We start from the raw sequence: 18,094 nt of genomic DNA on the forward strand, positions 1-18,094 counted from the left end.
CGCTTCTCTTGAACCTGGGGCGCTTTCTATCCTTCTTGCTTCTAAACAGAATAGTAAAAGTAATATTTCTACTGTCCAAGTTCTAGTTGCTGTTGACACTGAGGTTATAGAGGTGAAACATCAGAACATTTAGGTGATGAGACTGATAAAAATCCTGATGATTTTATTCAATCAGAGTTAAATGACATGGTTTTAGATGCAGGACTATCGAAAGAAGTTTTAAAACTATTAGCGTCAAGATTGATAGAGATAAATTGTCTAGTTCCAGGAATTCTTATAACATAAATAACGATAATTCAGTTTACTGCTGCGATATTGATGGACTAATAAACGAATATGACATATTTATGAAGTTTAAAAGCAGTTTTTGCTACACAATGGCAACCAATATACTTTTTTACCAATTGCTCAAACCGTAGTATTAAAAGAGGAATACTACAACCCCCAATTTTTACTCAAAAAAATAATTAGAATACATATGATAAACGCATTGGCAATTGTGAGGTGAATTAAAGAGCCCGCGAAAAACATTATTCGCAAAAAAATTGTACGCTTAAGAAAACTTTAACTCCAGGTTCTAAGAATGTCATAAAAGAGAGTCTAATACCAGAAAGTAAATTAATTTTTCCACCACTCCATATAAAACTGGGTCTTGTTAAACAATTGAGAAATACGAAACGCAAATCTTTTAAATACCTTTTCGAAAAAATTTCCAAACTGCCAGAAACGAAAATAATAGAAGGTCACAGACGCTGAATTTGAAGAAAGAATTACCACAGTGGAGAAAGCAGCCAGGAAAAGATATGACAACAAAATTTCACGGCAATACGATCCTAATAAAGAAAATATTGTTGAAGAAAGTTTTCAAACATTGGAAGCTTAATGAATTACACTTTTTTCATTAACATTTGAATATTTTCCCCAAAATATGGGTGTTTTTAGTGAAAAGATTTCACCAGGGTTTACAAGAGCTTAAAAGGAGGTATCAGGCTATTTGGAATGCTTACATATTGGCAGACTACTGTTGGTCACTAAAAAGTGACACATCAAAGCAATTTAATAGAAAAACACTAAAATGATTATTCCAAACTAAAAGAATATGTAAATTTTGAACATAAGCTAAGAATAGTGAGAGGAATGAGGATTCATTTTTAATCAAGCACACTAAAGAGAACAGAACCCTGCTGTTGTTGTTATTGTTGTAGCGGAAGAAAACATTCCTACAGTAATTTCGAGGCATAGTGCCGGATTGACAGTCCTTGGCCGGATAAAAATCCGGGTCCGTTCCTGTTACTTAGACCCGACTGTCGTGGGAACGGTCAGAAGCCTGCTCGTTGTTCCTGGTTATGGCTGAATGTAGGTAATTGCATTCGTTCACTGAACTAATTCTGATATTATTTCGTTAGTAAAAAAAAGCATTGAAGAACGAAATCGGATCACATAAGGATTTACATGCTCTTGTGCGACCTTTTATTGTTCGAACAACTTTCATCGATAGAACTCTACCGGCATTTATTCCCATCGAGGTAGACCAGCAATATTGACTTTTGCTTCTTAATGTTGGCTGAAGTACTCTTACATACTATCCTGCTGTCTAAAGACGAACCTTTATTGTTGGTTTCTTCGTGTTTCGGGTCTGGCGATATATTTTCGCGATTATCCTGCACATTAAGATCTTCATCTTAGGCGTCACTTTCTCGCGTCACATCCTTTTCTAATACAGCATCTCCTATTTCACTTTCATTTTCTGCTGAACTACATTCATCTATAATAGATTTGTTCGATAAGCAGCTATTAGCGCGTCGTCTAATATTCCATCTTTTTTTTTTTTATTTTGATTTTATTTATACTTATATGTACTAAATTTTAATAAACAACACAGCAACTAATAATCACTCAAAAATAGTAAAAATAAAACAAACCATAAACATACGTGTCGGAGACGTATGGCGTCTCAGCATATACAAAACTTACTACCAAAAGTCATCTACCACTGGAGTGCTGTTTGTAAACATTGATATAAATGCAAATATGCATGCTTCTTCTTCTTCTTTATTGGCGTAGACACCGCTCACGCGATTATAGCCGAGTTAACAACAGCGTGCCAGTCGTTTCTTCTTTTCGCTACATGGCGCCAATTGGATATTCCAAGCGAAGCCAGGTCCTTCTCCACCTGGTCTTCCAAACGGAGGGGAGGTCGTCCTCTTCCTCTGTTTCCCCCGGCGGGTACCACATCGAATACTTTCAGAGCTGGAGTGTTTTCGTCCATTCGGACAACATATCCTAGTCAACGTAGCCGCTGTCTTTTAATTCACTGAACTATGTCATTGTCATCGTATATCTCATACAGCCGTCGAATGTGATATTCGCCGTGTCCAACGCGCAAAGGACCGAAAACTCTCAACGTCGACTCATCAGTTGTTGTCATCGTCCAAGCCTTTGCACCATATAGCAGGACGGGAATTATGAGTAACTTATAGAGTTTGGTTTTTGACGTCGAGAGAGGACTTTACTTCTCAATTGCCTACTCAGTCCGAAGTAGCACCTGTTGGCAAGAGTTATCCTGCTTTGAATTTCCAGGCTGACATTGTTGGTGGTGTTTACACTGATTCCCAAATATACGAAACTATCTGCAACTTCAAAGTTATGACTGTCAACAGTGACGTGGGTACCAACGCGAGTACGACGGCTGTTTGTTTGATGACAGGAGATATTTTGTCTTGCCCTCCTTCACTGCCGGACCCATTTGCTTTGCTTCCTTGTCCAGTGTGGAGAAAACAGAACTAACGGCGCGGTTGTTGAAGCCATTGATATCATTGGCATACGCCAGCAGCTGTACACTCTTATAAAAGATTGAACCTGCTCGATTAAGTTCTGCAGCTCCAATTATTTTTTATAGCAGCAGATTGAAAAAGTCGCACGATAGGCAGTCGCCTTGTCTGAACCCTCGTTTGGTATCGAATGGATCGGAGAGGATAACAATTTCAGACAGGCCGGCATAGAGGCAGCTCTTTTGCGTGCTGTCGAAATCAGCTTTGAAATTGACGAACAGGTGGTGTATGTCGATTCTCCTTTCACAGGTCTTTTCCAGAATTTGGCGCATGGTGAATATCTGGTCAGCTGGTGATATTTTCAGGTCTAAAGCCACACTGATAAGGTCTAATCAGTTTGTTGACGTTGCGCTTTAATCTTTCAAACAATACGCTCGATAGAACCTTATACGCGATGTTAAGGAGGCTTATCCCACGGTAGTTGGCGCAGATTGTGGGGTCTCCCTTTTTGTGGATTGGGCAAAGCTCACTAAAATTCCAATCGTTGGGCATGCTGTCGTTCGACCATATTTTGCAAAGAAGCTGATGCATGCTTCTTATCAGTTCTTTGCCGCCGTGTTTGAATAGCTCGGCCGGTAATCCATCGGCCCCTGTTGCTTTGTTGTTCTTCAGACGGGTATTTGCTATTCGAACTTCTTCATGGTTGGGCAATGGAACGTCTGGTCATCGTCATCGATTGGGGAATCGGGTTCGCCTTCTCCTGGTGTTGTGCATTCACTGCCGTTCAGCAGGCTGGAGAAGTGTTACCTCCATAATTTAAGTATGCTCTGGGCATCGGTGACTAGATCACCTTTGGGGGTTCTACAAGAGTATGCTCTCGTCTTGAAACCTTCAGTTAGCCGCCGCATTTTTTCGTAGAATTTTCGAGCATTACCCCTTTCGGCCAGCTTGTCAAGCTCTTCATACTCACGCATTTCGGCCTCTCTCTTTTTCTGTCTGTAAATGCGTCTTGCTTCCCTCTTCAACTCTCGCTATCTATCCCATCCCGCACGTGTTGTGGTCAATCGTAACGTTGCGAGCTAGGCAGTCTGTTATCTCTCCGCTGCGACACGGCACTCCTCGGCGTACCAGCTGTTCTTTTGCATTCTCCGAAAACCAATGGTTTCGGTTGCAGGTGTACGTAAGGAGTTTGAAATGCCGTCCCACAGTTCCCTTCTACCGAGTTGTTGACGAGTGCTCTCAGAGAGCAGCAGTGCAAGTCGAATAGAAAATATAAATAGAGGATACTTGGTCACAGACCGGAAGTCGTTAGCTGCTTGTGCCATATGTAAAAGAATCGTTTCTGGCCACTCCCAAGTGGATGGCGATCAGAGAATTTTCCTCACTTGCGTGACCTTCTAAGCAAAGCAGCGTTAACGAAAACCCTCGTGAAACATGTTTCAAGCGAATTCGGCATTTTGAATTTTCAAAATCTAAGCTCAGATTCGTAATCAGCGACCTAAAGAACCCTCGAGTAACAAGTTTCAAGCAAATCCGTAAATATTTAAAAAAGTGTAAAAAGTAGAATTTACCACTCAAAATTCGCCATGTTTTTGGAGGATTGTGAAAGTAAAACCTCAACGACTTTTTTTTTGTGGAGCTGTGCAGTCATTTATGTATATACAATATAATTTAATATCTTATAATTTATCAATTGGCATTCAGTCTAATTGTCTGCATTCCACTCGGTATGCAAAGACTACTACGAGGTTTCGCTAACATAATTGAGTAATAACGCTTTTTTATATTTACGTTCTACAGTTGTTTATATTATATAAATGTTGTAATTTCTCTTGGTGTACAGCTCTACAAAAACAAAAAAACATTTATTGCTCATCCACAATCCAGTCATGGTAAGGGTACTTTTCGCGCATTCACACGTCACGTTATTCTTATTCTCAGCCTCCATGGCACAAATATGTGCAAAATTAGGCGAAACGTTTTAAGGTTTTACTAAAAATAAAACGTGGAGATATCTAGAATTACGGTCTGCAAAATGTCCTGTTTTACTCAATGGAAATTTCGCTTTCGTTTCAAAACTAATTTGCATGGAATGTTGACAAATAATTATTGTTACAGTCTGCCAATAGATGTGAATAAGAACGTGAAATATTTACACCAAAGTGAGGAAATGAACTCACTGGTCTAATTCGCGATCAAGCTAGGAATGGAGAGACAATTTGTCTTTAGTTTTAGTGATTTTTTTTCTAGAAAATTCCCGACTAAAAGGCGAACTATTTATTTGTCCTCAAATACAGCAAATCATTAAATAAACAGATTTTATCAAAGTTATGACTGTTCCGAAAAGTAAAAGTACCTATAGCTTGGAAAAGTTTAGTGTTGATAGTCCAAATTTTCCTAAGTAATCATAAAGCTCCAAATTATAAAGAAGTTCAAGTCGAATATATTGCGACATACTTCAAGATTATAAGATAAATATAGTATCAAGTTAGATTATACTAGCAATAAATTAGGTATTTATGGTGCGAAAAAAAGAGAGCTGTTAAAAGTGATGGAGGAGAGATATCAAGGTTGATTGAAAAAAGACACAGCTTACGAGGTTGTAGCCGAGTTAACAACAGCGCGTCAGGACGGGAATAATGAGTGACTTATAGAGTTTGGTCTTTGTTCGTCGAGAGTGGACTTTACTTCTTAATTGCCAACTCAGTCCGAAGTATCACCTTTTGCAAAACTTATTTTGAGTTGGACTTCCAGGCTGACAGTATTGTTGGTATTAATACTGGTTCCAGCCAACTCGCGAGAGCGACGGCTGTTTCACATACCTATACTTTCATGTATCAAATACAAGTATAATAATTTCTATCAGTAGCAAGAAATTTTCTGTTTCGTGCAAACCATTAGCCGGTTACGTTTTCAGATTTAGTTATAATAAATACTAATTATAGTTGATAAAAGAAATGCACCTGTGAAGTAAATTACATGGTCATATCGGTCAATATCTGAAATATCTTAAAAATATATTTTCTAAGATTTTGTACTTAATATCAAAAATATAAGAAATATTTCCTTCTTAATTATATGCTTCGCTTGGCTTAAAATCCGATTTCTTTAATCACAAGTATGTAATCTTAAGAATCTAACACGCCTAAGAGATTTCATACACAGTATAAAAAAAATTCGGACATTTGGTTTTTACACAAATTTCGGCTCTCAAAATTGACTACATAATGAAGAAATAATGGGTTGTCAAAAAAGTCTTGCGGTAGTTTCGCTAGTTGGCGCTGAAAGCGCGTAGTTCTAGTTTTATTCGTCGCATCGGGTCATGCTATACCTTTTTGGAAAGCTCATTTCACGCGCTAACACGTGTTTGATTGGTTGTCGTTTCTTTTAAGTCGTTCGTGAGTTATAGCGTCGCAAACATGGAGCAAAATAAAGAGAAAATACGGCATATTTTACAGTACTACTACGATAAAGGCAAAAAAGCATCTTAAGCCGCCAATAAAATTTGTGCAGTTTATGGACCCGATACAGTTTCCATTTCCACCGCACAACGATGGTTTCAACGTTTCCCTTCTGGTGTAGAGGTGGTCGAAGATGCGCCACGCTCCGGAAGGCCTGTCGTCGAAAATTGCGATAAAATCGCTGAATTGGTCGAAAGAGACCGGCATAGTAGCAACCGTAGCATCGGTCAAGAGGTGGGCATGAGTCATCAAACCGTTATAAGCCATTTGAAGAAGCTTAAAGTCACTAAGAAGCTCGATGTATGGGTGCCACACGAATTGACGCAAAAAAACATCTTTGACCGTATCGACGCATGCGAATTGCTTCTGAATCGCAACGAAATCGACCCGTTTTTGAAGCGTATGGTGACTGGCGATGAAAAGTGGGTCACTTACGATAACGTAAGGCGCAAACGGTCGTGGTTAAAAAGCAGTGAAGCGGTCCAGACGGTGGCCAAGCCTTGATTGACGGCCAGGAAGTTTCTTCTGTGTGTTTGGTGTTATTGGCAGAGAATAATCCACTATGAGCTGCCAAACGCTCAATTCGGACCTGTACTGCCAACAATTGGACCGATTGAAGGCAGCACTCATGCAGAAGAGGCCATCTTTGATCAACAGAGGCCGAATTGTCTTCCATAAGGACAACGCCAGGCCACACACATCTTTAGTGACGCGCCAGAAGCTCCAGGAACTCGGATGGGAGGTTCTTTTGCATCCACAAGACTTTTTTGACAACCTATTATTTATAAGTTCACATAAGTAACAGAATTTTTAATTTACATTTTAGAACCTTGAAACGGATGACCAAGAACCAATGTTAAGAGCAGATGTCGAACTTTTTCAAGGAAAAATCGTTTTCAATTTAGATGGTAATGCATTCATAATCGCTACAGAAAGCTCGACGCAAGATTCAATTTTGAATGGTAAGCAGATTTTTTACATATTCTATTATCATATTTTCTAAGAATGCGCTTATATTCAAATTTCTGTGCTGATTATTATTTGTTAGTTTAACCCTCACCAATTAAACAAAGCTCTTATTTATAATATTTTTTTTAGAAAATATAAGTAGATTGTTAGAGCTAGTAATAAGCACTGAAGCTATTAGGAGTTATATTCATTCGAAATTTTCAAAACTAATGGACTATATTTTTGGTTTGCTGGCCACCAAAGGAATGAAGCAGGAGATTTCTTCAAATTGTAAACCTGTTGGGCCACTTAGTGAAAGCATTTGAAGTACTTTAACAAACAATGGACGGAAAATTTGTATTCATACATGAGGAACTTCAAATTGATCTGGTGTTTCTAAGTCCTCTTATTTTTTGTTTAAGTTTGCTATGAAATTTGTAGCTACCAGAAATAAACGTGTGAAACCGCCTGTCCATATACATATATGCGAACTACTCTTATAGTTTTTAAAATATCGATCTGAAACGTTCTTCTCTTTTTAAGAAGCTGCTCATTTGTCGGAACCGACGATTTCGGATTACTATAGCATATAGCTGCCATACAAACTGGCCTTTTTTATTTGACGAGAAATCTGACAGGGAATATTGTCTACAGCAGTGATGAAATCTCCGAAAAAAAATTTCAGATCGGATCACTATAGAATATAGCTGTCATTTAAATAGACCCATAGAGAAGGAAGTGACAAGATGATTCCACGTCGCCTTTCTCCATCCTTGTGAAGAGTATTATTCGCAAATGATGGTAGCTGTATGGACTAAGTATATTAAAAACTCCTTTTAAAGTCTGAACAGTCAGAAAAAACTTAAGACTTTTACTAATTATAAAGAAGTTTATTAGTGAATTATTTATTTTGTTGTCATTAAATGCAGATATTACAATACAAATTTATAATGAAACAAGTTAGCTATAAGCTATTTCTTGGTGCACTTTGCAAAGTATTTTTATGAACGAAAAATAATAAATTTTTTTTTGGAGTAATAATTAAGCCTTGCTCCATATAATGTTTATGTTAAAAAATACTAAAAGTACTTGGTAAAAATGTATGAAATTGATTCAGACCATCCCCTAATCCCCATCGTAAGTGACGTAATAATGTTCGTTATTGCATTTGACTCTATGCTGAATACTATATATCAGTCACTACGTTAGATATATCACAAAAGTTAACTGGTTATGTTTCCTTTGAGAGGGTTTTATAATTTTATGTCCAAAATACAATAATGTATGTATGCGGTTTATTATACGAGGAATGAAAGTAAGTGGAAATATTGCCTAAAATAAAATTTGAATTTGTGTCAAAATTAGAACAAATAAGCTTAGCATCGGGTCATACCTCTAACATCAATGTTATGATGTTAATAGAAATGTCAAATATAGTATAATCTAATCTGATACCAAAAACTTGCATCAATGGTTTTATCAGTTGAAAATTTGGTCTATTTTTAACCAGTTGTTTTAAAAGAACTATACTTTAAACATTTTTGAAGACATAATTTTAATTTCTTCAAATTGCGAAATCATCTAGAGTTCGGATGTGGACGAAATCAGCCCCTCTTTACTTTATTTGATTATAAGTTATTCTTAAATAATAGACAATTCAACTAATTTTTTAGTTCTGAATTTCATGCCATGAATTAACAGCAAAAACAGTACAAAAAACGACTGAATCTAAGCAATTACTGGCGTCAAACGTGGTTGGGGAAACAAATATTGCAACTATAAACTTAACAACAACTACTGTAGCAAGTGCGACAACAACAACATTGAATACATCATCGACTACGTTAGAGGAAGCACCAGGTGGTCAAGATGGACAAAAACCCGATGCGTTAAAATGCAGCGCAAGCCCTCGTATACATTCATTTCGAATTGTGAGTGCTCAGGATGCTACAACTGCCAACGTTGCTAACACTACCGCCACCGACAAAAGCAGTGTGGAGAAAACGGAGTTCAGAAAATTGTATATCGAACAGCAACAGCGTAGCCGATACAGCACTTTTGACGACAACGATAGCGATAGTAGTAATGGCCACAAAATATCTTCCAAAATACAAAAGCCGATATTGATGTGTTTTATATGCAAACTATCATTTGGGAACACAAAATCATTTAGCTTACATGCTAACACAGAACATCAACTGACACTACAAGCAAAAGAACAGCATTTATTAAACCGCGAATACTCGAGCGTAATTATACAGCCGCAAAATATGGATGAACGGCCGCAAATATCATTCCTTGAGCCAATTGATGTGCTCAATGTAATCCAAAACGACAATTTAAATTCTGAGACTGATATTCAATTTAATGAGGGTACATCACAGGTATTTTCTTGTAGACTAGATAGTACGGTTGATACTTCCAACTCTGAGAAATCGACTGCAGGATGTGTAATACGTGAAAAATCGGAAAAACCAGCGCCAATATCGTCACACTCTAATTCACTATCGCCATCTTCACCGTCAACTTACCCAGGGTCATCAGTAGTTCCAAAAACGCAGACAGCGTTGTCACCATCAAAAACAGTACCAAATACGTTGTCCAGCGCAATAGAATGTATTAACGATAGCCATCTATTGCTAACAACCTCATTCTCCAAATGTATGCTCCAGGAGCAGCAATATGAGGTGAACGTTCCTGTGCCAACGATAGCAGTAACAACACTGTTATCAGGCCCTAAATTTGACAGCAGTGAACAACAACAGCAGCAAAAAATTAAGGCAAGTGCACCCATAGAATCCGTCGACAGTACAGTCCAAAGTGCATCGATATCACCACCACTGTTTCCCTCAACAGAAAATATGTTAGGAGCTTCCACACTGTTATTACCAAAAAAAGAATCAGAAAATATTACTAAACTGGACGAGACACATAGTTTTGACACTAGAATTACATCTGGCAGCGTTTTATGCTCAAATGCTGATGTTCAATTGAAGCCCAGATTGATAGCGTCCCCAATCCCTACAACCAAAAACACCTCTATGACCTGTGATATGGGCAATAATGACGAACGCGGTTTATATTCAGACATCCTTAGCCCACCTTTGTCAACATTTCGGGAAAGCCATGATAAAATGCTACAAATGTCCACATTAGCAGTTAATGCTCCAATTACTCAAGGTGACTGTGAACATTTTCAAGAGCCTTCAGGAACAGTATCAGAGGAAGATAATATGTTGAATTCAACAGATACACTGGCAGCCACAGTTACATTTTTGCAGCAGCAGCAACGAAAAATTGCAACAATGTCCAGTAGCTCCTTTGACCCCCCTCAACCGGGATTAGTGACCATTGCACCCACGCCTACTCAACTCAGCTGCTTACAAGCTTCTTTGGCAGCTTTATCTGATGACCTAAATGTCAACTGTGGTACTACAGATGCACACAAAACTAACGCTAAATTGTTCACTGATTTTTTGCAACAGCATCTTACTTTACAGCAGCAAAAAGCCTTTTCCGACATTAGTGGCAATTATTCCGAACATGCCGACCATAACGATGGCGAAAATTGCGAAATTCAACAATTAAAGACGCCTCCATATCACATTTCAAACCACCAGTTTACCAACAACACGTCGCAATTCTCGCCAAATCGCAATAATGGTAGTTGTACCAATAGCGCTATTATGAAATCTCCTGCACACATGGCCACATCTCCTACAGCTGTCAATGTCTCAACTGCGGCAGTAACAGTGACAGCGACAACCCAGCAACAACATGCAGCTGCTGCTGTAGCAGTCGCTGCTGCAGCAGCAGCAGCGGCCGCAGTCTCAGTGGCTAACAATACCCCAAGTTTTACTATCGGCGCATGTTCGGACCACATCAACGGACGGCCATTAGGCGTTGAATGCGCTCGGTAAGAATACTCTATTACTTGATCCCTTGACATAGACACAGCTTTTAAAATAGTAAATGTATTGCGAATATTATCATTTAAAATTTTTTAAGTTTATGATTGTATATGTATATATTTTACTATATGTATTATGTGGAGTTATTAATCAATGATCCCTGTATATTCTTGTTTCCAGCCATTTCGCAATAGCAACATACCCTGGATCTAAACGAACGTACGTAGACCCAGAGAGATGTTTTGAAAATACTGGAAGCAAGAATTTCAATGGTTCATACTAAAAGAGCAAACTTTATATGAAATGGTTATAACCACCCCCTTGAACTATTTACGTTACATTTATCACCCCTGGTAGCGAAATACGCCTTGATAAAAAAAATTCTTTAGAAGTATAATACTGTCGCCAATCTTCCACTCAACTGCATTCCTTAACATTGCTGAAAGAATATACCTTTACGACTTAGTTAGCCAAGTCTAAGGAAAGAAACAGAGGATACAGAATGACTACAATGGCAGAAAGACTACATGATAGAATTTAGGACTTCAGATGTAGCAAAGCTTTGGCGAAGTATCTTATCCAAATGAACACAAATAATCACGACATCAACGTTTAATCTAAAATTTACCGATCCAAATGGGCTTAGATAACCGATACAATAGACCTTGGCCGAATAAAATCCGGTCAATTTCGTTAACCTAGAACCGGCTGTCGTTCTGGATAATGTAGCAAGTTAAACTCCTTTTTATCAAAAATCGACCAACCCGAATCTTCGGCATATATTATTATATTATAAGACAGTGCTACAATATTCGAATATATTGTTCTGATCAAAATCAAGTATTCAAATATTCTGGCTTCGGTTCGACCGAACTCAATGTACTATATTTCTAGTTCGTATATATTTCCTTTGCATGTTTTAAATATTTTTATGCTTAATCAAATAAATGAGCACGTTATCGGAGCAACGTATATCGTACTTACAAATAGCAAGCGTTAATTGCCTCTAGGATATTTTGCATAGCTTTCAATGAATTCATACAATAGGCAATTACTTGGGACTTCATAAACTCATTGCTTAAATTATTTCATCAAAGTATTGAAAAACTTCGTACATACATGCCTACATAACTGCCTTTTCTATGACGCATCGTGGGATTCCATCCCCTTCTGCAGAATTAAGCGTACGTTTTGCCTCGTTTGCATCTCTGGGGAATTACGGAAATCCCAACACACTAACCAAACGTAAAACCGATGAAGCAATCTCAATTAAATCAAATACGCAACCTCTTTCATAACATAAATGAACAATTGCATGAATATAAATAAAAATATGTCCCGTATTGTTACAACAGACTGTATCGCAGCTGATACAGCGACAGGCATACAGTAAACTCACCTACCCAGTGCTGCGGGTATCTCATTAGCTACCGATTTGCACAGCCCCAAATGCTCTTCACAAAAGCATAGAATAAATATGCATGAGCATTGGTAATTTTTTATTATCAGTAATTACTATTATTATTAAGAGTGTGTCGATACTTGAGAGACCATACAATTTCTGGTAGCAACAGCACACAGATAAATGCGAAATTAATATAAAAACAAAATTAAGAATCAAATATTTATGCAATTGGAATACACTGTATTATAGTATATGAAATAATCATAATATTCATCAGAATAAATAATATAAAAAGTGGATATATTAATTGAAATTACATTGCCGAATTAATCTAAAAGTCTTGTCATATAAATAAATAAAATAATGTTAAAATCTCCCAATACTTATCTCTTGTTTGTTTATGTGGCAGGTGCGAAATGATTTTAAATTCAACGCGACTTAACACCGGCGTTCAAATGTCAACTCGCAATTCTTGTAAAACATTGAAATGTCCTCAATGCAATTGGCACTACAAATATCAGGAGACACTCGAGATTCATATGCGTGAAAAACACCCGGATGGTGAGAGTGCTTGTGGCTACTGTTTGTCAGGTAAGTAAACTTATTATGTTTCATCTATCAAGTCTTTTCATAACACGGATATTCCAACTCATTTTATATGACTGTTACTTGCAATAACTCAATATATATACATAGTAATTTATTGTTTTTGCATTTTTTGAGAAAATTTACCACAGTAAGTACATTATGGGGTTAAGAGAAGATGGATAGAAAATTGGTTAAGTATTAAGTTTCATAATTATATTAAAACCCAAATAATTAGGTTAGATCAGTCTAGTTAGCTAATGACCCACGTAGATACTAGTTTGGTATTTTGTTATATCAGATGAAGTTCCGCTGTGAGGCCCATGAAGAGAAGTCATCCTTTATGATACCTGGGCTTGACGTGAATTTCAATAGACTCTGTGACCGTTCTTCTCAATTTGTCAGCCCCATTATGCAATCGTGTGCCGCCGCGTGTTAGTAACCAGCGTGTATTCCGATCTTGTTTCTGCAGTCCATTCTATCCAGTGTCCGTAGGAATTTTGTGTACTTCTGGTCTACCGTTGTACACTTGTTCCAACGTGTTTTGATTTTCCTTACCATGCTTCTGTCCAGATAGTCGTATAGACAATGTTGCCCACATAAATGTTGACTCTGGAGTTGTCTCTAAGAGAGGCTAGCTTCGCGGCTTTCGCAATAACAAAGACCTTTGCTTGAAATATACTTCAGTGGCGCGGCAGTTTGCTGTCCAACGCTTTCCCAAGGTGCTTGGTGCGGTCCATGAGAGAGAGTTGTGTCACATTTACCGAAGGTTACCTCCATGGAGAGATTTTGCATTTTCTTGTGAATACAAGAATATCCGCTATTTCTGGCTTCAACTCCAGACCCGCAGGGGAGATTTGTATGCATCGAAGAATCGGAAGAATCGAAAGTTTTCATCAGTATTCAGCTGGGACTTACCTAGACTTATTGCTTACAGCAAGAAAAGTGCACGCTGACTAGGTCTTCTATTGAGTTCTCACAGTTGTCTCTTCGCTCTCCGCAGCTCTTGCGAATTAGACTGAGAGAGGCGAGGCTTTTAGACAGGAATAATGGGATGCCCAACTTATTCCAGTGTGAGAGCGCCTCAAAATAAGCGTTTTTTATAACATTTTCCATTGTGGCCACATCGAACAAAATAAGAATTTTTGGGCATTTAAATTAAAACGCACAACGTTTATTACGATTGCAAATTATTATATATTGGACTTTTAATATATGGCGAAACCACTTAAATCCTTTTTTATGATTTTATGATAAATTAAAACAACCGACTTTCGATCTTTCAATACTTAATAAGGTGAATTAAGCCTGTTAGTTCTCAATTAATAAATGTTTTTAATCATTTGTAATAGAAAACGATTTCTATTATGCATCAAATTACAAAACGTTTCATGAAATATGTTTAAATTTCGCATTTTCTTTGATTTTTATTGTTTTAAATTTTTATTAACGATCTTGAACGGCGGCAAGAAATTTCTCCGTTCACATATATTTTTGGTATAATTTCAATTTGGCCGTTCCAGTCATTCCAATTGCAAAACGTCAAAACCTACCCAATCCAGTCAACTGTAAAAGTTCGGTAGGTGAGCGGCTCTCACATTTCCAGTGACAGGAGAGTTGGGCATCCCATTATTCCTGCTTTTAGATAATAGTTTCCTGAGCTTTACCACATCGTGGGCCTTTTTAAAGCTGCCACAAATTTCATCCAGGATTTTTGTCTTGTCCTGCGCCCCAACTTTTTGTATTCCCTCAGGACATCTTAATACTTCTTCCAGAAGTCCTCGTTTTCTGCTAGCTTGGCTCAGTTGAAAAACTCCCAGGGCTGCAAAAATCGACTCAGTTCAGTTCAGTGGTTCGAACCACTTAGAAAGCACCGCAGTTCGGTTCAAATGGTTCAGTTTTGTTATAATAATAGGTATAAAAAACCCCATATGCATATACATATGTATGTACGAAAATAAAATGTTTTTTAAATGAGATCAAATTCATGTTTAATATTTATTAAGACTTTGCAGCGTTAATTACCAAAATGAGTACATTTACCTCACCTAGTGTGAAACATACCAATAGTTGTTATATTATATATGTACATTAGGCCAGGTCGATTTGTGGGGAAGCAAAAAAATCGCCCATTGCTCTATGAAAATCATATTCTAGGGATCCAAATAAGATACTTTGCCGAAGGAACCATACCTCTGAAACGAATTTTGATGTCCCCCAATTTGGGTCCAACTTTTGGGTAGGGGCAAATTTTGAAAAATCCCACTTTGACCCATTTAGAGTGCTCCAATCGAGTCCAAATGTATGACCGACCCCCACTAACTTTGGACGGCCGATCCACCCATGCCAGTGGCACACCCCCTGGAACTCCCCTGGGGGTTCCCCATACAATAATTTCAAAAAATCACCATTTTTGGTGATTTACTGGAAAAAATCAGCTAAATTGCTATGTTTTTTCTTAATTTTTTTTTATTTATTTATAAAAATATCTATTTTTTCTCTTAAGAAATTTATTTAGTCAGAACATATGTAAATGAAAAAAATTAATTTAAATGAGTTATAGAAAAGAAATTAATAAAAATTATTGGTTGAAGTCTTTTTTACTTTCAAGTCTGGGCAATTGCGCACGGCTCTCTAATGTCGTCGCCATAACAGCCTCTACATTTTCCGGTATAACCCGTTTGGAAACGCTAGCTAGCAATTGAACATGTCGTTCCGTTCCTTGTATGTGTGATGGAATTTTTGGATCATTAAACGGTGGATCATCCTGATTTAAATATTCTTTCAATGTATCGTACGGAATGCTTCGCGTGAATGGTGGTTCAAATACGATATTTATATCATTCAAATTGATCATTTCCGTATAACTTGTGCAATTAAAGTTTATATCTGGTTTTTTATAAACTCTAAGTACCATTGTCTCGTCAACATCGGTTCGATAGCGCAGAATTTTCTTGATGGCACAGTCGCGCTTTTCTTTCCTATCATCAAACAACATTGATAACAAGATATTTTCCGAATGCGCATAATATGAATTATCATTAATTACTTGGCTGACAATTTTGCGTAAACGAGGTTCTTCAAATCGTGACCAACCAATGAACTTGAAAAATAATGCACTGCCGTACACGACAGAGCTGTAATACTTGATATTGAAGTACATTGGCACATAACATTTAATTATAAATTCAACCAGAATTCTTAAATTTGCATCTGGATTTTCCGTTGTCACATATAATCGCAATAATCTAGCGGCCTTGGTGAGCCACCGAGAATGTACAATTTTCCCTGGTTTGATGTTAGCCAGATCCACCGGAACCACGCCGCTAGAAATTGCATGGGCCATGTCGTATAAGTACTTCGAATCGGTGGAAAATTCTTATTTTTCTGGAGCAGGGGGCATATTTTGCAACTCAATTTTCTGGAAGCCGTCCACCACCTAAAAATATATAATAATAAAATAATTAACAACTAAGGAAGGGCTAAGTTCGGGTGTCACCGAACATTTTATACTCTCGCATGATAAAGTGATAATCGAGATTTCATTATACGTCATTTATATATTTTTCAAATACCGTGTTTTTGTAAAGTTTTATTCCGCTATCGTCATTGGTTCCTAATGTATAGATATATTATACAGAGAAGGCATCAGATAGAATTCCAAATAGCGTTATATTGGAAGAAGGCGTGGTTGTGAACCGATTTCACCCATATTTCGTACGTGTCATCAGGGTGTTAAGAAAATATTATATACCGAATTTCATTGAAATCGGTCTAGTAGTTTCTGAGATACGGTTTTTGATCCATAAGTGGGCGAGGCCACGCCCATTTTCAATTTTTAAAAAAAGCCTGGGTGCAGCTTTCTTCTGCCATTTCTTCCGTAAAATTTAGTGTTTCTGACGTTTTTTGTTAGTCGGTTAACGGACTTTTAGTGATTTTCAACATAACCTTTGTATGGGAGGTGGGCGTGGTTATTATCCGATTTCTTCCATTTTTGAACTGTATATAGAAATGCCTGAAGAAAACGACTGTGTAGAGTTTGGTTGACATAGCTATAGTAGTTTCTGAGATATGTACAAAAAACTTAGTAGGAGGCGGGGCCACGCCCACTTTTCCAAAAAAACTGCGTCCAAATATGCCCCTCCCTAATGCGATCCTTTGCTCCAAATTTCATTTTAATATCTTTATTTATGGCTTATGACACTTTATAGGTTTTCGGTTTCCGCCATTTTGTGGGCGTGGCAGTAGGCCGATTTTGCCCATCTTCGAACTTAACCTTCTTATGGAGCCAAGGAATACGTGTACCAAGTTTCATCATGATATCTCAATTTTTACTCAAGTTACAGCTTGCACGGACGGACGGACAGACGGACGGACGGACAGACAGACATCCGGATTTCAACTCTACTCGTCACCCTAATCACTTTGGTATATATAACCCCATATCTGACTCTTTTAGTTTTAGGACTTACAAACAACCGTTATGTGAACAAAACTATAATACTCTCCTTAGCAACATTGTTGCGAGAGTATAAAAATGGTTGACAATCATAATAAAGGAGTGATAGCAATAACTTACAGGAAGAGTTTCACAAGTTTCGATTTGACGGCTCAGTTTTCCGGTTGCCGATCTGGTTGATTTATCCAAAGCTTCAAACAAATGCCGAAACGGAAGTTCGTTGAAGTGTAGAAGGCAAACAAACCAATGCAATGGTCTTTTTAACAGCAATTCGAATCGTCGTATGATTCCACCGCGTGGGCCAGTGTTTGTTGGCTCACCGTCAGTGTATATTCCAATTAATGTATCCAGTGATATATTTTTATCGTTGAAGAAACCATTTAATTTGGTTGTTTTGCATTCAGCGGTTTCATGTTCCAGTCCTACGTAACCAATCAATTCAGAATTGATCTTCGGGCAAACATAATTTTTTCTTGTCTATTGTTAGTTTAAGATCATCACTTAAATTAATTTTTTTCATTTACATATGTTCTGACTAAATACAATTCTTAAGA

General features: G+C 37.5%; 1 protein-coding gene across 1 annotated transcript in view; it reads left to right on the top strand.

The window, feature by feature from the left end:
* Positions 1 to 18,094, top strand: part of LOC120779467 (zinc finger protein 2-like) — a 192,195-nt gene that overhangs the window by 135,573 nt on the left and 38,528 nt on the right. Inside the window, exons 4-6 of the mRNA XM_040111730.1 lie at positions 7,059 to 7,194; positions 8,882 to 11,096; positions 12,906 to 13,087. Of these exons, the coding sequence (XP_039967664.1) occupies positions 7,059 to 7,194; positions 8,882 to 11,096; positions 12,906 to 13,087 (2,533 nt within the window). The remainder of the gene's footprint in view (positions 1 to 7,058; positions 7,195 to 8,881; positions 11,097 to 12,905; positions 13,088 to 18,094) is intronic.

Source organism: Bactrocera tryoni, unplaced genomic scaffold, assembly GCF_016617805.1.
Source record: "Bactrocera tryoni isolate S06 unplaced genomic scaffold, CSIRO_BtryS06_freeze2 scaffold_11, whole genome shotgun sequence".
Lineage (NCBI taxonomy): Eukaryota > Metazoa > Arthropoda > Insecta > Diptera > Tephritidae > Bactrocera > Bactrocera tryoni.